General features: G+C 40.5%; 1 protein-coding gene across 1 annotated transcript; it reads left to right on the forward strand.

Annotated features, from left to right (window-relative positions):
* The first annotated feature begins 27 nt into the window (after nt 1-27).
* On the forward strand, nt 28-21,413 carry MAN1B1 (mannosidase alpha class 1B member 1). The gene is made up of 13 exons (XM_026049314.1): nt 28-159; nt 2,364-2,472; nt 3,134-3,270; nt 4,056-4,216; nt 5,934-6,043; nt 8,051-8,236; nt 10,505-10,653; nt 11,074-11,262; nt 11,819-12,009; nt 13,037-13,157; nt 15,657-15,854; nt 16,108-16,239; nt 17,003-21,413. Exons 1-13 carry the CDS (start codon nt 28-30, stop codon nt 17,204-17,206), a joined length of 2,019 nt encoding a protein of 672 aa, XP_025905099.1. The 3' UTR covers nt 17,207-21,413.
* The last annotated feature ends 69 nt before the right edge of the window (nt 21,414-21,482 follow it).

Here is a 21,482-nt window from a genome sequence, read left to right on the forward strand (position 1 = left end):
GGCGGCGCGGCCCCTGAGGCGGCCGCCATGTACGCGGCCGCCGCCGCCGCCTCGCCGCCCCGGCGCGACTTCATCTCGGTGACTCTGAGTCCCGAGGAGGCGGTGGGCGCCGGCGGCTACAACAACAGCAAGGCCTGGAGGCGGCGCTCGTGCTGGCGGGTGAGGGGGGCGCGGGGGCCTGGGCTGGGGGGGAGCTGAGGGAGGACCCGGCCGCGGGGTCGCGAGGGTTGTTGAACCCGAGGGTCCCTGGGCAGGGGGTGCCGGTGGCTGGGGGGGCTGCCCCCCCCCTTCACGGCAGCGGGAGGAGAGCCCCGGGCAGCGGGGGAGCCCCCGGGCTGCGGGGCCTCGGCGCCTGGGGCCCCTTCAGAGCCCGGGGGGTCCCTGGGCCATTGGGGGAGTTACCCGGAGAGGAGGCCGCCCTGCGCTGTGGGGAGGCTGCCCTTGCCCCCAGCCCCGAGGTGTCACCAGGCTGCGGGGCTGGGGGTGCTGCGGGGCTGGGGGCACCCGGCGGTGGGAGCACCCCGCGCCGGGGCCCCTGAGCGGTGACGGGGCTGTGGGTCCATCCTGCCCTCGTCTGGCCTTGCGGGGAGAGCAGGGCTACTGCTGGGGAGGGAATCCGGCCCTTTGCAGGCAAGGTGARGAGGGACCTCTTGGCGAGGTGGGTGGGAGGGAAGGTGAGATGTTTTTTTGGCCTTGGTGTCTTTGCACCCTGTTTTGGCACTTGAAGGAGGAGCAACGTCCTCTGCCATGGAGAAGTGGGGATAGCGGCTGCACTTCTGGTGGGAAGACAGTTGAGCATCAGACAGGTGTTGCTRGCAGGGCTCTGTGGATGTGCTCTGGTTTTCTGCTTGGGGGAAGGAGCAGTTGGGGAGCTTGGATGGCAGTGGAAAACTGTGCCCTCGGGGAGCAGGTGACCCTGCACCCTGCTGCCAAAAGCCCAGAGGAACAGCCACCTGGCAGGGGCTGGCGATGTGGTCAGGGTGCGTGAGAGCCCTTTAGGGACACAGGACTGCAGCGCCTGCCTTATCTAAAACCGTTGCAGGGTACATTTCATCCTTCCTTTGTCTTTATTATCAATCAGAATACGTGGATGCTGGTGAATGCAMTCCTAGGGACAGGTCTCATGTCCTTGGGATGCATAGGAATAGAAATATAGGAATATATAAGTATAGAATATAGGAAAAGTATAGAGCTAAGGACTCTTCCTTTCTGCTCCAAGTAAGCGGAGAGCTGTGGGCTTCACCAACGCCCTCTGAAAGTGCAAGGCASTTGTGCCGTTGGCAGCGTGGATGGAGTCCGAGATGAAGGAGCAGATTCAGCRTGAGGGAGAGTGTCCGGGAGCGCTGCGCGTTGTGGCGCTTCGCGAGGCCGCTGCGCTGGTCGCTCCTCGTGTGGTTATTTGCAGTCTGTGTTTTTTATTAAGAATGTGAGAACTATAGGAAGTACGTTAGGGTACAGCAGCAGGTAGGAACTGCAGAGTGTCCCCGCGCTTAGTTTCTGCATTAAAACCTCCCTTGCAATGTGCCAAAGCCAGGCTTTAGAAGTCAGGGGAAACTGGGGTGCGTGGGTAGCATGTTAGTTAGGAAAGTAACAATACAGTAATAGAAGAGTTAGTTAAGATCAATGTGTTAAAGCCTCCAGTGAGAAAATCTTTTTTGTTACACTATCATAACCTTTGAGGTCTGAATTTTGGCAGTTTTGTTGTAAATAGGTGCTTCAATTTGAGAGAAAAAAAAACCCTAAGATTTTGCCCAATACTGATCTTTTGTCTTTTTCATTATGCTGTTGTTTACTTCATTTTCACCATCCTGCAGGTTGGTGACWGTATTTGTTGTGGCAGGCCCTAATTTGGCTGATACTTTCACAAATGTTACTTGTCAGAGGCAAAATGCCTACGTCAGTGCTTAGCTTTATATTGAGCCATTCTTCTTTGCTGCAATATCATTTTTTAGTTTTCCTGCCACTCTCTTTTGTTTCTCACTTTGTATATCTCTGTTTGTTAACCACAACAGAGGAGTCCGATGGCTCATTTCAAGCTTTACGTCTAGGCAGACGTGCGGGTCAGCCAGCAAAAGGCAGTGGTGAAAATCTAGATGATGMTCTTGCAGGGAGTCTCTGCCCTGACAGCTTCTACTGTTCTTGTACTGAGTGATGTTTCTCCTGAGCCATATGTTGTCCTGTAATATTGCTGTCCTGTCATCAAAAGAAAGCAAACAATGGACTTCAGCAGTTGGAAAAATGGAGTAAAATTAGGTGCGACTACATTTATGTGTCTTGCTCTGAATAGATAGGAGTCTTTTTTGACTGTGTGGGTTCTCTAACGTCATGCTAAATATTCTTCTTGTTCATTTTCTTTCCCAAAGAAATGGAAGCAGCTGTCTCGACTACAGCGGAGTGTGATTCTCTTCCTGTTTGCCTTCCTCGCCGTCTGCGGAGTCATTTCATATACAACCATGGGAGAGACGTGGAAAAGTATGTGCTCTGTGTGCTTCGAATTGCCTAAATGAGTTCGTATGTTTAACAGATCGCTTTAGTTTTACTACATAATTCTAGCTCCTAGTGGCAATGACTGGGGCGTTTATTAAAGTGGAGTTGTGATGAGTTTTATGTGATGAGTTTTATGTGATGTTTCCTTGGTTATGCTTACTCAGAAAGGCACGTTTTAATATGCCTTTTAGTTCTTTATCGTGACTAGCAGCGACATTTTGATGATTCAGATCTGGAGGCCATGAGTGTGTTTTGATTATGTTTGTGTGTACGTATTGGTAACCCAAATATACTCACCAAAGATAAGATAATCCCCTGTTCGGCTTTTAAATTCTATGCTTTTCAGAAAAACATTTAAAACAGAAAACATTAAAACATTAAAAACAGAAAAAAATTTACCTCCAGTATTATCTTGGCGCCCGAACTAAAAATCGGAAATGAAAAGAAAAACATGCTCTCTTCAACAGCCTCCTTTTATATTCTGGAAATCTTAATGTCAGAAGACACTTCRTGTTTAAAAAGCAGTGCTTATTTACCAGTGTTTTGTGAGTGGAAACATTTTTGGAGGTGCATAGAGTATGTGAATGCCTTCCTAGCTGGAGTCTAGGTTGCTAATTCCCTGTGCTGAGTGCTTTTATGTGTCTAGGTCTAACAAACAAATCCCTGGACGATCAGAGAGCAGAACCAGAAGTTCCTGGGCTAAAGTTGGCAAATCCAGCTGTTTTACCAGCACCTCGCAAAGCAGATGCCAAACTTGGAGACTACCCAGAGCTTTCACCTCAGGTACCGTATGATGAAGTGAGCCTTATAAACCTGCCAGAGAATTTGTGAAAGTTGCCAGTAGTGCTTGGTTCCAGCAGTTGTCATGGAAAAGAGAAATTATAGCCTGCAATAAAATTTGCCTTGGATGGAGTGATATCCTCTCAGGAAGAGCTTTGGTTATGGTATAGTAGGTATCGGCTTTAAGCCATACCCAGTCTGAGCCTAAAGAAGAGGGACTCTGTGTGGTTCCTGGGAATTCCTTATTCTATCTGAAGAACTTTAGCCATTTCTTTAATAGGAATGCTGCTGGATAATGTGTTTAGAAGAYGCTGGGTGAAAATGGGAGTAGCAGGAACAGCAGTGGGAAATGCTTTTTCTAAATTGCCGGTGTGTCTTGGAGGAGAGAAGTGTAGGTCGTGTTGGCCTGTTATTTGAGACTTCACCTTCCTGATGTGATTTGTTTGACCTTTTAGTGCAGTAGAGTATCCAGGCATGAGTCTTGCAGTTGCAAGGAGCCTAAATGGAGCATGTGGTTGAATGCAGCATAACATGTGATCAGTGTCACACTGAATTCTTGCTAATTCTAATAAAAATTACTGTATTAGTAAAATGAAATCAGATATCTTTATATTCTTTTGACAGTGTCTTATGGTAATTTTGTTACTGGTAGACRTAGTGAATTAAAGATAATTTATCAGTGTATATTTACAAACTGTGTAGCCTTACTGAAGTTCAAAGAAAACCATGTAAGGTCTTTGGTTTTTTGTTTGTTCTTATTTGTTTGTTTTTCTCTGTTATGTTTTCAGAAGCAGCCAAAGTTGCCTCATGTCCGCCGTGGTCCTCCTAATCTTCAGATCAGGCCACCACGGAGGGACGTGAGGCTGAAGACCCAACAGGATACCAACAAAGTTTTAGAAGAACCAGTCCAGTCTGATAAAGAAGAGAAAACAGAGAAATCTGTTATCAGGTAGAAATAGTTCCAGCAAGTTATAGCTTTTGTCATTTTGTTTTCTTCTTGTCAGTATCCCTTGGCTGTTGCAGCAGAAATTGTAGGGCCTTTTTGTTGTCCGTGTTGCCTTTTTTTCCCCCCCCTCCCTGTATTTATGTTTATTCTCTCTTGCCTGACGGCTCTTGATATTACTGTGTTGATTTATTTAATTTGGGCGAATGCGTGCCTTTTCTGTTATTTTTATTGTAGAATTCCAGGGAAGCCCTGCTAGACTCTGTGTTTCTCGTGACTGTAAACACTCTTAGTGCCGTGCAGAATTTTCAGCGTGTGTTTCCACTTGTTTTCTGGAAAATGCGAACATACCAATGTCAGTGTAATACAGACACAGGGGGCTCTGCCCTAGTCCAGACTTGAAGGTCATAGCAGTATCACCRTGCTGGGTAGCAATATGATGGCAGTAGCTGAAGCAAGCCCAAGTAAAGCTGGCAGAAGCTGTAGGTATGTGGCTGTACAGATGGAACTGTATAAGATCTTACCCTTTTCTTCACAAGGGATTAGTGGTTATACCAGTTTGGAGCATCCTTTATACAGATAAAATAATTGCTTTATCAAGGGACYTGTGATGCTCTGACTGTTGATACAAAGATATAATTCCCTAGACTATTACTGAGAGGAGTCTTTTGATTTGAAATAACTGAGAGGATGTAACTTTGCTATAGAAAAGACTACTAGAAATTCAGTAGAGGTGCTTAAGGTGTGAGGGCACTAGACTTCATTTTCTGAATGCATTAGTGTCCTTTTCCGCACTGACATGACTCAGCTGATGATGGTGGCAGAATTGTTTTTTTCAGCCTTTTGGCTGTTAGGATTGTCTGAAGGTGCTTGGAATGACTTGGAGAGCATCGTTCCTGTACCTCCACTGATCCTATGGCTGGGAGACTAGCAGTAACAGTTAGGATAGTTTAGGAAAATGGTTACATCATAGCAAAATCTTGTTACAAATTTTAAGAGAGAGAGTAAGAAAAAGAAATGATTTATGCAAATCATAAGGWATGCTAATGGAAAACAAAATGGACTTTAAAGGTTCTTCAGGCCAAGGTCCATTAGCAGTTGYATCATGAACTCAAAATAAATGTTTTTATTAAGAACAATTGAGATTGTTTGATCTTTATATGAATCTGGCAGGAACTGCAGTCCATTTTAAAAGACTTTTTTTCCTTCAAAACAGTTTTTATTAAAACTTCTTTCAGTTGTTTTGTGCTTCTGTGTTGGTGGGAAAGGCTTTTGAACCCTTTGATATTAAAGCACATACTTTCAATACTTCATACTTCATTGTGCTTATTTGTGATTTCCTAATGATGTTCATTTGTACAGTGCTAATTTAGTGCCAGTGGCTCCTAAGAAAATAAAAGTTTTGAAATGAAAGTAAATACTTCAAATGCAGCAATCTTAGGTGCTTGCATGTATATTGAAATTTCTTTGCAAAATTCCAATGCCAAGATATTTMATAAAATCTCGAGAGCTGGAAGATGCATTTCTTAACTTGGTGAAATTTCTCTGGTGCAAATGACAAATAGCTGTTGACTAACACATTTATTTTGGATCTTTGATATGAAATCTAACTCCTGTTTCATCAAATGTGGTGAAAATGAGTAATGCACAGATTAATTTTGTTCATTTGCACAATTTTCTGTAATCAAATGAAGGTTTAATTTCAATTCCTTGTATCTTGTAGCTGGAGAGGAGCAGTGATAGAACCTGACCAAAGCACTGAACCTCCTTCTAGCAAAATTAAGGAACCAGAAAAACCCTCATCTATGGAAGCTGACAACCAGAAAGAACCAGGTAGGTAGAACAATTAGATACCTTTATATCTGTTGACTGTCATGGTCAAAGTTGTGCAATTCATTTTCACCCCCTGCTCCTGCACCTTTTATTTATTTATTTTTTCTTAATTGATGGGAAAAAAATCTGATGGGAGAAGGGTATAGGAAAATTCTCTATAAGATCTCTATAAAAAAGAATTGTTGGTATAGGACATCAAAACTTGTCAGTGCCCTTGCTCTGCACTGAATAAGGACACATTTGTTAATTTTGGTTGAATTCTAGTTTTGATTCTAAATACCAAATAATAATTCTGATGCCTAAGTGCAATTTACCTAACGTGACTACTTTTTTAAAGGTTGTAGACTGCATGCCATGCAGCTCACTGCTACCTTTTTCCTGTCTTGGACTGTGTGTGCATCTGAAAAGCATGTTGGGTGTCTTCTCTCAGGTGCTGCATAGACCACATCCTCTTTCATTTTGTTATCAGGACCATAGCTACAACGGGAGTGGTTCACTTATATGAAAAATTATGTGCATATTCCCTCGTACTCTATATTTTTGCAGGCAGCACCATTTTCTCTGACATTTTGAAGCAAATTTACCCCAAGCTAGAACCTTGTTTGATTTGGGGCTTCTGTGATGCTCTTCTAGAAGATAACTTCTTCATGTTTAGAGATTTGCACGTCTGTTCTCATTTTCATCCCTTGTCTTGTGAATTTTGTATGCTTTCCCCTGCTTGCATTTATATTAATCCAATGTAGAGAAATGAGAAGAATGGRCACTAAACATGTGCACTGTGTATTTTAATTTTTTCTCTTTGTTGACAGAGGTATACAATCCCTTTGGGACATCTTACTTACATTTTTGCTTTCCTTAAACAATTAGAGTGACATTAAAAATAAATTCTAGTGCCATATCTTYGAAATCCACCTCCTGGGAAGAAGCAGACATGCCCATCTCTTCTCCAGGAAAGTAATTTATCGAGAGAGAGAGAGCTTGAATCATATGACTTCCTTTTCCAGCAGTGGTTTTACTTTCCCTGGATTGCAGAACAAAAGGCTTTTTTTTTTTAAGTTGGAACTATTTTTAAGGCTCACCAGGAAGCTGAAGAATTTGTTTTTGCAGTTGCTGTCCTTGTGGAACCTGTTATTCTGCTTTCCAGGTTCATGTGAGGAAATTCTGGGATGATAAATGCAGACACTGGAATAATACAGTGTAATGAATTCCACTTGTGTTAGCAAAATATGTGACATTAGTTATGTTGCTTGATGTCTTCCACTCTGAAATTCCTTCTTCATTAGTTTATAATTTTGCTAAACCTCAGCTAATGGGATTGTTGATTTGCATGCTGGATGTTACCTGGGCTCAATTCTTATAATAAATCACAAACATAAATTTCAACCATTTTGCATAGTAGAACAATGGAAAAAGTCATGACTTTACCCAAGACAGAAAAAGTCACTTTTTTCTATTCTTTTTAAATGAGAAGCTGAAGAGAACAAGATGAAGAGAAAACATTTTATGGAGCTGACTTAATTTAACAGAAAGGAATGAATAAGGCATTGAAGATAAAGGAAAAAAAATGATAGTAGTAAATTAGATGAGGACTRTATTTTTAAGTACATGTATACAACAGCTCAATTACAGTTGATTAGGTAATCTTAATCCTGGCTTTTCCTGACTTTCAGGTGTTTGAGCTATAACGATCTTATCTAGTAAGTATGCACATGATGATCTGAATGTTGTATTTGAAGAGATTACCCTTACTTTGTCAGGGAGAGACCTCTGTTTCCATTTGGCTGAACTGCTAACTAGGGATACTGACTGTTTGCTCCACAGAGAAAAGGCTGTACTGAAAAAAGATAACCCAATGATGGGTTTTTCTTTACACCAGTCACTTAATTTTAGAGAAGAAAAAGAAAAAAACCCAACAATTTGAGACTGAATTCAGCAATCTGATGTTTGGGATGGTTGTATAACTCGACTGCAGAAGTCGTGAGCCAGGTGCTGCTTTTCCTTTTGCAGTGCCCATAAATGAGCGTCAGATGGCTGTGATCGAAGCATTCCGCCATGCCTGGAAAGGATATAAGGATTTTGCCTGGGGACATGATGAGCTGAAGCCTTTGTCCAAGTCTTACAGCGAGTGGTTTGGACTTGGCCTTACTCTAATTGATGCTTTAGATACCATGTGGATTTTAGGCTTGAAAGAAGGTAACTTTTTTTTCCCTCTTTATTTATTTAATTATTTTTCTCTCTCTAAAATAATTCCTTCTTATCTATTCAGGAAAGATGTTCAGACTTCTTTGAAGAGAACACTGATTACGTGTCAGTGATGAATTTAGTACATATTTGCTCTCATAGGAAAACTCTGTATAAAAGAACCCAAACATGCTCAAGGATACTTTTGCTCTTGGATAAGAATTTGAGCCACAAACAAAATATGTGTAACTCTGAATATCTCTGCTAGAAATTGAGGTGTGGACTAGCAGACCACCTGAGTGTGTTTCTCTACTAAATTCCTGGAGTTCTTTGTGGCATTATACAGCCATCATAGACTCTCTACCTTATTTTGTTAGCCTGGACTCCCCTACTTTTGTTTAGTGCAACTGAAGAACAATGTTCACTTTCTGGATTTATATGATTAGTTCCTCTAAGGAGTCAGTGAAGGGAGAAGGGGAATTTCAGTAATTCCTTCTTGAACTATTGTACTGTGAATATTTTCTCACATTTTGCTTAGAGAAGGCTTTTAAACAGATTTTAAAAACTAGGTCAAAAATTCTGCAATACTATTGCAATACTATTGCAGTAAAGTAGCTTAAATAATATCCCAAAAGGATTCCTCCCCTCTGTTTTTTTTCCAAGTAGTATTTAAAAATTTCTGGAGTTGAGTCTTTTTAACATTGGTAGACAGCTCCCTTAGTGTCATTTTAGAAAGAATACATCTCTTTCCATCAAGAGAGAAGGATCAGAGCTGCAAGGAGGGACACAACGAACAGTAGAGGTTTTTCCCACTTTTTTCTTTCTTACTTTTGAAGTTTGTGTTCATGTAAAATATTAAAACAAATTCCATCTCATGAGTCTCCAGCTCTAGGCTTAAGCAGGCTATCTTGAAATGTCATCAAGTTGACAGGGTGCTGCTTTTCTAATAAAAAATTAGTTGTGAATTGTATAGAGCTTTTAAAATAAATTATTAGTGATTTAGATGTGTGAAGAATGGCTTCTGTTGAAGGCCTTTTCATATTTTATAGCAGTTTTCCATTTAGTGATTGCTTTAGAAAGCTCTTGGGGTTTCTTCTGAATAACAGATGCTATATAAATGGAAGTTGTGTTTGAGGTTGCTGATCTTGTTTACYAGCTAGAGCTCTTGTGAAAGAGGACCTTGTATTTTTGTTATGCACATTGCTGTTAGATAGTGAGAAAGTCTAGCAACACAGATTTTCTCCTGTGGTTCGTCTCAGTAGATTTACAATATATTTACCCAACATCTAAGAAAACCCAGAATTTACAAAGCTGCCTGAATATTCCAGACTGTCTGGTGTAGTTAAAACAGTCTGTTCAATTTAGGATAAGCTATCACAGATTTTATTCTTAAAACATACTCCATGGGTGTTGCCATTTTTTCCTTGTGGGAATATGGAAACATCCCCTCACTGACAGTTAGTTTCCTGGTCGTTATCTTGTATTTCTGTGGAACTGGTTGTTCTTCCTTGACCACTTGCAGGGGATTTTTCTTTCTGGCAGATATGAAACAGTTTGAAGGAGCTGCTTAGCCCTCAGTAGTAGAAGCATCCGCTAAGACACCAGAGCCCATGAAAAAGCAGTCGCTGAGAGATGCTGCTGAACAGCTTGCTTCAAATCCCAAGTGTTTTATTTTTTAATTAGTATTATYTTTTTCCTCCTCATTCCTTTTTGACTTTCTAGTTGCATCTGACAATAACATTTGTGTACCTTGGGGGGTGCAAAAAACTGCAGACTGTCTTAGACACCATGTAGATTTGGTGCTTCTGAGTTTTGTGGGTTAAATGCTGAAGTAGAAGGCAGACTCTCCAGAGCACTGCCAGTCTGGATATGGCAATGGCTGTTAATTCAAAATATTATCTGTTATGATGACAAATAACAACTTTGGTTTAAAAAAACCTTAATTTTAAAGATCAAAAATGTTTTGTGGAAGTGTAACACTCTGTCTAGTTAAATGGACAGATATGAAAGATTTCCGCGTCTGGATGATTTTAATAGAGAATGATTTATTTAAAACTATTAGCAGCTTCTTATTTTGCTTTGTGCTTTTCTCTTTATACATCTGTGTTGCACACTAAATAAGAATCAAGAAATTTCCCTGCATTTTATTTTTCTGCTTACAGTTATGACTTCTCCTATAGATATGAGCAACTGCTTTGGATGTATAGAATAGTAATGCCTCTACCCAGTGATTGGAACATGCTGGAAGTTCATTATAGATCCTCCTTTTATGCCTTGTAGAGTTTGAAGAAGCAAGAAAATGGGTAGCAGATGAGTTAGTGTTTGATAAAAATGTGGATGTGAACCTCTTTGAGAGCACTATTCGTATCCTGGGGGGCTTGCTCAGCACCTACCATCTCTCTGGAGACAGCCTCTTCCTGGAAAAAGCAGTAAGTGCTTCGTGTCTTACAATCAGAATTGGAATATGTAGCTGGTATTGTGCAAAGACTCCTCGGAAAGTTAAATGTACCTTTTTTTCATCTGCGTTTCATTCTTGCATCTTATCAATTGTTGGCTACATCCTTAAATCAGTGTTCATCTGAGCACAGATTTAATGACTTTGGAATTAATTCATGTGGGTTTGCAGAATCAACTAATCAACTAAAGCCTGCAATATGGGGAATAAGGTGGAAACTCTGAAATCCTTAACTGTGAATGCATCCACAATCCTTTTTAGTTTTTTGCATCCTTGCACACTCTAAAAATAAGCTTTTTTTTTTTTTTTTTTTTTTTCTTCTTATTCTCCTGCTTGCCTGTTGAAAGAACATATATTTATATGTTTCTGTCCTGTGGTCTTGGGTTTTCTTCAGAAAGACATTGGGAACAGGCTTATGCCAGCATTCAACACACCCTCCAAGGTACCTTACTCCGATGTGAACATTGGCCGAGGCACAGCGCATCCGCCRCGGTGGACGTCGGACAGCACCGTGGCAGAGGTGACCAGCATTCARCTGGAGTTCAGGGAGCTCTCTCGGCTCACCGGAGAGGAGAAATTCCAGGTACGGGAGAATTGGTCAAAACTCCCCTCCCATCCCATTTACAGTATGACCTTTAATGCCATGGTGTGTGTAAACCCTTAGTAATACTGAATGAGCTGTCAAACTCTAGATGAAGAAATGTTTAGGAAAAAAAATCATGGATGCCCTTTTGTAAGTATTGGAGTAGTGTTGCCCTAGTTGAGCCCTCCRAGGAACTTAATTAAAATGCAAAATCAATAAATCTGAGCCTTGTAGAAGGTTCCTTTGTAAGAGAAAGTTAGTTGAAACAAGTATTTCCAACAAAAAATAATTTCCCCTGCACTTCCATTTAGCAATGTTTTCTTTGCTGTTTTAAACTGCATATATATCCCAGAGCACTTAAATGTATCTGTATCGTTGTATTTTGAGAGCCAGTCTGAAAGCCTTTATTTAACATATTGCATGAGCTAAATTTAATAACCCTTATGCTAATTTGAGGAAGAACAGTTCAAGATTTGTTGTTAGTCTGAAGTTTTTAGTCATTTTTATATATTATTTATATATATAATTTACATTCACTCCTGTTTTTTCCTCACAGAAAGCTGTAGATGACGTAACGAAGCATGTTCACACCCTCTCAGGGAAAAATGATGGACTAGTGCCTATGTTCATAAACACCAATAGCGGGCAGTTCACTCACCTGGGTGTCTATACTCTGGGAGCCAGAGCTGACAGCTACTATGAGTATTTGCTCAAGCAGTGGATTCAGGGTGGGAAAAAAGAAAATGAGTAAGTGCTTTCCATTTCTCTTACGAGTATGAGGATGGTACTCGCCAGAAAACTTTCTGTTGCAGTTTATTGACTTTTTAAGTAGTAAACAATGTACCCAACAGTCCACTAAAGGTATTGCCGAGTGTTTAACAGCGAGCTAGGAAGAAAAGAGAATCTGTGGTAATTTGATAATAAGAGCTCCAAGCTTGGTCTTAGAACCTCTCAGAAAGCTTCTCTTCTTCAGTGCATTAGGTGTAAGGAGAGTTGCAAACAGATGAGAAGTTAGTCCTTGCAGTAGGTGGAACATACACAGATACTTTAGCTGCTGTGTTTCCTGTGTACTGTGTTCTTAGATACTGCGTTTCAACACCAGTGCCTAATTCCACCGTGCCTCATCTCAAACCTACTAACTGGTTTAGGTGGGTGAGTGGTGATTTTGCTTGTGTTAGAAGAAGTATCTGATATTTATGCAGGCTTTGCTTTAGCTTTCTTGTTTTTCTCTTATATATATGGATAAGCAGAGGGCAGAATTGAATGAATCAGGGGATTTAGAGTTGTCCAGGAGCGGGGGAGGAAGGTTTCCTTCAAAACAAGAGAAAAACCCAACTAGTTTTCATTGCTCGTTACTACTTTTGTTGGACTTTTTTTCGGCTGGGGGATTTAATGCACGTGGACATCAATATTTCGAGGGCTTCCATTATTATCAGCAGATGTATCTCTACAAAGCTAGTTTGTATCACTGTTTTTTCCCTCAGTACTCTGGCTGTAACCTGGGAACAGTTGTTTCTGGGACCGTGAATCGTGGCTTTTTGTCAGCGTCAAATGGATTTATTCAACAGGGTTTTCTTATACCAGAGTACTTTCATGGTAGCTATAATTAATTCTTAGTCTCCTAGATGGTGACTTGTAGTTTTTGTCAGTTTTTATATTCAATTAAATACTAAACTCAAGAGCTTTCTAAAAGGTTGTGTTGAGTATTAGTCGTAGTGAAACTTATTCTGAACGGGTGTGTTTGAGCTAACTGGGATTGCTTTTTAATTCACAGGCTGCTGGAAGACTATGTGAGAGCCATAGAAGGAGTGAAAAAGCATCTTCTTCAGAGATCACAACCTAAGAAGCTTACCTTCGTAGGAGAGCTTGCTCATGGCCATTTCAGTGCCAAGATGGTACGCAGCACACTAATGTTATTTAAAATAAATAATAAAGACACCCCCCACACCCACCTCTAACACAACCCTTGGCAGCTGTTGGGCTGTCACTTGAGCTGTCAATCTATGAGCAAAGACTGAGCATATGAATCGAGACCCTTGATGCGCTGCTGGAATGCAAGTAGCAACAGCTTTGGATTGCATATACATGTGATGTACCAGGGAGAAACTAAAGGGCATGTGGAGGAGGTGGAGGATTATAGCAGATCTGAGGGGCTGGTATGGTCCTCTTTTAAAAGAAAAGGACTGTAACCAGTATAATGCCACCTCTGAGTAACTGGTTTGCAGATAGCTGTCACTTGTGCAGAACAAGGATTTTTGTCTTTTGCTTATGTTTCCTTCTCTGAGTCACTCTAGAATTTCCAGTTATGTTCCTGCAGTAGTGAGCTTTTTGATGCTGGGATGGGTGTTCTATTTATTTTTGATGTTGTTCTTTTCAGTYGTACAGATGTTTTATCTGAAACTGATGAGGCAGTACCTATTTTATTCATTTGTCTTCTCCATAAATCCAAAATAAGTGGTGGCCTTCACACCTGGCTTTTCATATTTACCTTCAAAAGAGCAGTTGATCTAACATGTCAAAAAAAAAAAAATCTGAGAATTTTGGGTCATAGTGTCCATTTGGGGCATTTGATTCCTTTCCTGCATATAGGATTAATGGATGAGATACCATGCTGTTGGTTATAGGGGAAAACTTTCCATCTTAACTTTTGGTCTTCATCTTTGCATTCATTTTCTTTGTATCATCTGGTGTCTGGATTTTATTTGTTTACGAAATGTTCAGTTCTGTTCTTTAGCATGTGCTCCTAACATCTGACTTTCCCAAAGTCTCATAGTGCTTTTAGTGAGACCAGAGTCTGGGTTTTGGTTAGAGGGAGCTCCCCCACTTTCAAAATCTGACAAGACTGAAGTCATTCAGAATTCATTGGCTTGATGTCAGGGTGAGTGAATACACTTGYTTTTGTCCCGGGGAGCCACTGGGTGGCTTCATCAATTATCTTTGCCTAAAGGACTTTATAGGTGTCCTAGGATGTTTGTCTAATGTATTTATACTGACCTTCACCCTCCTCAGGCATTTCCTGTAGGATTGCACAGGGCATTAGGAGTTTAACACAAGTACTGTTCATGTACTGGCACTTTTTCACTATATTTTTGATTGATGAGCTGAGCYTTCATTTTTAACATTAAAAGAGTTATTAAAAATCCTGCATGTGACACTACTGAGTAATTCCTATGTTTAGCAGGGGTGGGTTAGGCCCTGAAAGAGTAGAACCAATCTTGTATTGCAAGCTGAAAATAAATGGAGTTGAACTTTTGGCATTTTATMTAATGCTCTTCTCAAATACATTGAATTCTTCTTGGAAATGTGACTAAATTCATCTTGGTTGTTTATAGATATTACACAGRTTTTGTGGTAACACTGTACCCCATGTCCTTTGAACAGTTTGCTATGCCATCTAGAAGCTAAGAAAGAAAAGTCCCTGGAGTCTTTTTGTGGCTTCTGCTTTGCTTTGGGAGAACAAGCACAAGTACCGTGCACTGGATCATCCTCAGAGAGCTCTTCCCTACCTCACCGATAGAGGAGAAGGGAATAATAGCCTTTTGTTATCCCAAACACGTTGCCAGAAAGGGGCAACTTTCAGGCAGAAATAGGCTTGTAAGCTTAGTGTTGTTTTTAAGTTGTGTCAGTGGGTGAAATAAAAGCTGTTTCTCTCTCCAAGTATTGTCTATCTGTCATTACTCTCTGAGACCATTATCTTCCATTTTCCTCTTCCATTTTCCCTTCATTTTCTGTGGTTAACTCTGACCTCTGTGTCTCACACAGAGGTCACTTGACACTTAAGAAACAGATTTCTTATGTCACAGAGTTGTTTTAACTTTCTCTATCGTTTTCTTTTCTGCTTGTTCTTTGTGTCATGGCATAAGTACTCCGGATCACTAAAGGTCTTTTTATCAGCACAAATATTTTTTTAGKAATGGCCAGTCTTTGAAATCCGCTAGGATCTGTTTTGAATGCTGTCTGAAAATATTTGTGCTTTACAAACTAATTTTTACAGTAGTTTTTGTATTTTCTAACTTTTCTTTCTCTTTTTTATGTTCAGATGATGATAAGCTTGTCCCTGACTTAGTTGTCTGTATCGAGAAATAACTTAAGATGATATATATTTAATGAAATATTGTAACAGTTTTGGAAAACTAGATTTTCTCTACCCCACCCTCAATACTTTCTTGTTTTCAATAATTTGTCACAATTATAAAAAAGTAAGCAGGGACTTGTACCTTCTTCAAGTGCCTGTAGTAATGCTGCCTGCATTACATCTGTTTCTTCAAAATTTACCCCTGAGATGTTCGTACCTGAAATGTAGAGAGACCCGATTTGTATTCTAATATTAAAGTGTTCATTTTACTTCAGTTGATTTGCTTCTCTTTTCCAGTATCAGTTGTCTTGTCTTGCAGGATCATCTGGTTTGCTTTTTGCCTGGTACTTTGGCGCTGGGAGCTCACAACGGATTGACTGCCGATCACATGAAATTGGCTGAAGCCTTGATAGAAACCTGTCACCAGATGTACGTGCAAGTTGAGACAGGCCTGAGCCCAGAGATCGTGCACTTCAACCTTCATGCACCAAAGGGCCACAAAGATGTTGAAATCAAGGTGAACAGCTTGTTGACTTGAACTGTAATTTGATGTCCATTTGTGTTGTGTTGGTTCTGTACTTTATTCAGCTGCTCAAACGCTCAGTGATGTTCCCTGTTCTCACTGAGCAGCTTTGCAGATGCATCTTAATGCACAGAATGAATCATTTGGGGTTTATGTAGGTGGGCAATATCAGTCTGCCACACCATCTTTTTCCCTGCATCTGAATTATCTATGTCTTTCTTGTTTTTTTTTTCCCCTGCTCTTGCAGCCTGCAGACAGGCATAACTTGCTGCGACCAGAAACTGTGGAAAGCCTTTTCTATATGTACAGATTCACCGGAGATAAGAAATACCAAGACTGGGGCTGGGAAATCTTGCAAAACTTCAATAAGTATACACGGGTAAGATCAGCCTGTAATGATCTAACTTTTTGAACGTTTTAGCTTCTCTGTCTCACTCGAACTTCTCAAACTTCTGTTTTCAAGAGCCAGCAAATAACCTGTGGGGAGAATCTTAAGAAGCAAAACCATTCAGTTCATGTACTGCCTTAAAGGTTATCCCACTCTAAAAGCTTAGTATGTTAAGGATACTCCCTCTAAAAAATATTAACCCCCTCTTCCTCCCCCCCTCCCAAGAAAAACCCAAAAAACTGCCAGAGAAGCCAGAAAATATCATTAATGCTTCAGTTAGGTCTAGAGGATTTTTTTTATTATTATTATTMTGAATACAGTAGTCATGGAGAGATCTCTGTGCTGTAAAAGTGTGGTCCAGGATGCTAGTGGTCATTAAATATCTACAGTATGTTCTTAAAAGAATACRTGTGGTAGTGTGACTAACTGTAATGTAGAAATTAGAGTGTTTGCTTTCAATATATTTTTTCCAGAAATTTCTGTGGGATGTTATTTGTAATACTACTTATGCATTAAGCATAAATGGACATTTTGCTTCGTTTTATTCTGGTGGTTTGAATGGCAGTGTGTTTTAGTGCACTGTGTTTTTTCATAACTGAAGTTATATATAAAATGGAAAATAAGTACTTAGTAAGAAGCAGAATTTCTTAATTTACTACTTACTTTCACTTCTTAAAGAACATTTAGTTGCTTTTGAAGAAAATAATATCTTTTAGGTTACAGATATACACAAAATTTCTGCTTCTTTACACAGGTTCCTACAGGTGGTTATACTTCCATTAACAACGTCCAGAATCCCAGTAATCCGGAGCCACGGGATAAGATGGAGAGCTTCTTCCTTGGGGAAACACTCAAATACATGTTTTTGCTGTTTTCAGATGACATAGACTTAATCAACCTTGACAAATATGTATTTAACACAGAAGCTCATCCACTCCCAATTTGGATGCCAGCATAGACATAGTATCAGTAGACCTTCCAGTGGTGGCGTCTTTATCTCCAAGTCACTTTAATTTTCAGGGTTTGAAGAGAGATGCTGTATTTGCACCTTTCCTGGCTTAAAATGAACAAACAGAACCTTTAGAAGAGCATCTCTGGTAGAGAGAAGTTTTGTCAGTCTTAAATCTATCCCCAGAGCTTTAGTTCAGGGATGGACAAACTGTGCCATGCTGAGCTGCTTTGCCTGGTATTGATCATTAGGTCAAGAGAAGAATTGTGATGTGGACCATGGCACTCACTGGGCTCTGGTGAACCTGAACTCACTAGTCAGTCTTACTAAATGATAATTAAGTAATAGGAATGCAGCTAGCTGTCTTACAGCACAGGGTTGTTGCTGAAGAGAAGGAATAAACCAAAAAATTCCAAGTTTATTCGGGCCATACTGAAACACTTGGCTTATGGCACCACTTCCGTGTAAGAACCTGTTTTAGACGGTAAGTGGAATAACCAACGAACTGTACAGTTGTCCAAGGTAAAAGCAAAGGTGTCAGTGTTGTTACTGATGCTCTGATCTCATTCCAGACTGTTGAGCTAYGCTGCGTTACGCTAGCAGGAGAAAGTTGCAGCAGAGCACTTGTTGTACAGTATCTTAATTTTCTAGAGCACTTTGAACAATCTGTTCAAGCTGTGGCTGAAATGAATGGTGGAAAGTTGAAGAGAAAACTTGCTGCTGGTTTGGCTCAAAATSGTATATAATTTTGTAGAGGTATTGCCTTTTTTTTTTTTTTTTAACTTATCTGCAGGAATGCAGGAGACAATGTGAAACAAGTGAAACTACATGTGTTTTATATATGATTTGCATCAGTTAGACTCAGGTATTCTGACTGAAAGCTGCTCTGTGAGGTTGGGCACTGGGTAAGCTTGTGAGCACATTAGATACAGTTCCAGCTCAATCTCCTTCCATCCCTTCCTGTCCAGATCTTGCATATTAGCCTGTTGCTGGCTCAAAACAAGCTTAAAATTGTACAGCAAAACTCATGTCATGCCTTCTCATTTCTTGAGTGAGGAGAAATTTTTATTTCTTCTTACTTTTTATTAGCAATGCTTTGGGTGGAAGTATTTTCATCAGTAGTATTCAAAGCAGATGGAGTAAGTACATTATGGCAGTTCCTAGTCCCAGTAGATCTATTGAAGTCTATTTAGTTGTTTGACAGGAAAACAGAACACAGGTCTGAAAGACTTTTACCAGAGCACCGGGGTCTTTCATTTTCACATGTGCAAATAAGTTAAACCATTGATTTTGAAATTGGCTTTCTAAAGTGCTTTTCCTTTTGGTTTTGTTAGCTACTTGAACCTCTCTGTATTCAGAAATAAGTTGTACAAAATGTGCTTTTTTTTTCTCCATATTTTTAAAGAGGTTGTTCTCGACAAGATGCTCCTCCATCTCATATTTCTTCCTCCATGGGAAGTCATAGGCAGGTGCGTGGCAGTGAGAATGAACTGCAGTCCCTCCTAAACCTGGGTCTACAAAACAGAAGTAATAAAAATCTGACTGTAACAATTTCCAGTAGGTGTGGGGGTTGTGTGTGAGTTACAGTATCTGTAACCTTTGTTTTGTTAAATAAGCTACATCTTAATTTGTTTTATGCTGATTAGCCCTGTTTACTGGAGTTGGAAGTTACCTTTTGGACCACTTTTTAAGTCTTTAAAGGAATAATTGCCATTCCATTTACCAATGATGGCTCATAGAAATTGAGAATTTTTACACACTATTTACATTTACTATTTTTTGTAACTGAAGGGACCCTGGGCTTTGCAGAGCGCTCGTCTTCCTCCAGCTCAGACACCACAAGCAACCCTGGAAATAGCTGAAGTTTCTCACTTAAGAGAGCAGCAACTGGAATACAGTGCTCGCAGCTTGAGCAGCTCAGTTATCAACTCACACTTTTATTTTCTTTGATGTAAAGAAAGAAGATCCCGTTGAAACATAAGAAAACAGTGAAGTTGTTTCTCCTTACTTCCGTGGAGCAGGGGGGTTACTGAGGAGCTGAGCTTTGCCTATAAACTGCTGGGTTCAAAAGAGAGGTTAGAGCGTGGGGGGGAATCAACTCAGAGAGACTGCTTTGGGAATAAAAGAACGAGCAATTATCCATCTGTGAATGAAGAAAAGGGAAGAATAAACCTGCACTTTCCAAATGCAATCCTTGTCTTTTACCTGAGCCTGCTGCTCTTGATTTTTTTTTTCTTTTCTAATTCATCCTAGAAAACTGAATTCTCTCTGCCAAACACAGCTTTAATTCCCTCACCTTTTCAATATGAAATGATTATGGTTTGATTCTGGGGTTAGTGTTGAAAACAAATGATTGTTTTGGACTCCTGCTTCACATGTGCAATGCCAAGAACGTAGATAAGCTGATAAAAGCTCACCTGCTTCTCCCTGTTCTTCTGCCAAGCCCCTTTAACAAGGCTGGGCACAGCGGCAGAGCAGCCCCCAGCCRCAGAGGCTGGAAGTCTCATGCTCTGGAGTTTGTCAGAGCTCGGAAAGAAAAAAAATGCATCTTTTTGCTCAGTGTATATTAGGGAGATGGAAGATCTAAGCATCTAATTAACTACTTGAGAACTGCAGCTTTGCTGCCAGGCTTGGAAACTGGGATTTGTTTCTAGGCGCTCAGAGGGGCCTCTCCATTTCTCACATGAGTGTGTTAGCAGGTAATGCTGGAAGTCTTGCTAAGCCCAAACACAGGTGTGTCGACTCTTTCAGATACCCAACAGAAACCATTTTGTTTCCGATTCTGTTTCAGTACGGTGCTACAGTGATGAGGGACTGCAGACAGAACAGTTTTTTCCAACTGATAGGTTAGTGCTATTGCTTTCCTGCTGTTCTTTAGAACTCTTTTCTTTGATTTGCTTTCAGTTGTGCTCTGTCAGGAATAATCCTGCATGCAAAGCAGCTCCATATTTCCAAAGCAACACACACRGTTTTCAGTGTGACAGGATTGATCTTCCCCTTTTCTTTCAAGTTCTGAGTGAGAGATGTACGGCTAGAGGCAATTTTAACTAGTTTGTGCAACGTTCCCATCTTGGCCTTATGCTGTCTGGTATGTGATAAATAATACACACATCTCAGCAGAACTGTGGATCTGAAATTCTCGTGGGGGYTTCATCCGTGGATGGTGCTCCGTATCACTTATCAGCTGCTTACTTTCCTTCTGTGCTTTCCAGACGTGCAAGAGCTGGGGCTGTCCTCGTTGGGCCTTTCCCTCCAGCTCCAGCGTTCTCCACTTAGATCCCACTCTTAACTTGCCCAATGCTTCAAAGCTGTTTATGGAAGCTTGCTGCACTCACTTCAGACATCTCCAATGGTTTCTGATAAAGAGATGCTCTCTTTATCTAATGGTTTTCAGCATTGCACGTCTTTCATCCGCATGCAAGTCTGTTATGCTTTGAAGCCCATATATATCTTTGTCTATTTTGTTGTAGCATCTGAAGGCCTTCAGTATTCATCCTTCTATATAAAGCAARCACTCCATTTGTGTTTCTTAAGCTCACTACTCTAAGAAACTTAGACAAACTAGTCCTTTAGGATGAGTAGTGTCTGTAAGAGAATAACAGATATGTAGGCTTCCTTAAATTCATAGGATTCATAAGAGGCCTGAAGAACTYGCATCCATCTGGAAGATCAAAGAAACCTTAAGCAGCTCTTCACTTCAAAGGCACAAAACAAGCCACTGTCCAAAGGTGGTAACTTGGAGAACACTTTCCAAGAGCCTCATGCTGAACTTGGATGCTTTAATGCACTGTAAATCTTGGGCAGATTTTCACTGAACTTTGGTTTAATTGGGGCAGCCTGCTTGCTAGGAGGGATGTTAGAAAGGCAGTGTAAGCAAGAAGTAATCCTTGTTGTCTGTAGAGATGTTCACCATCATCATCTTTTTCTCCCAGCATGCTTGTCCTGAAAAATTGCTAAAGAGAGTAGATCTCAGTTCAGAAAAGACTTGGTTTTAGCACCTCAGTGAGGTTGCAAGTGGGAATATTGAGGCCATAGTTACAACAAACCCAAAGCCTGGTGTCTAGGATGATGAGAAGGGACACTTAAGCTCTTAGCAGAAACGTTTAGGTTTCCTACAGCACAAATGCAGAAGATTCAAGTCTTACTGAGGATTGTAGTTCCATTAACAGTCTTAAAATCTTTCTGCTTTCTGGGGTGCATTTTGATGAACTGGGTTTTTTGGAACTTTGTTTCTACGTATTTGAGCAATGAACCTTATCTGTTCCTATGCAGGGGGGAGCAGGGA

The sequence above is a fragment of the Nothoprocta perdicaria genome, unplaced genomic scaffold (assembly GCF_003342845.1).
Source record: "Nothoprocta perdicaria isolate Ctin4 unplaced genomic scaffold, notPer1 scaffold_6, whole genome shotgun sequence".
NCBI lineage: Eukaryota > Metazoa > Chordata > Aves > Tinamiformes > Tinamidae > Nothoprocta > Nothoprocta perdicaria.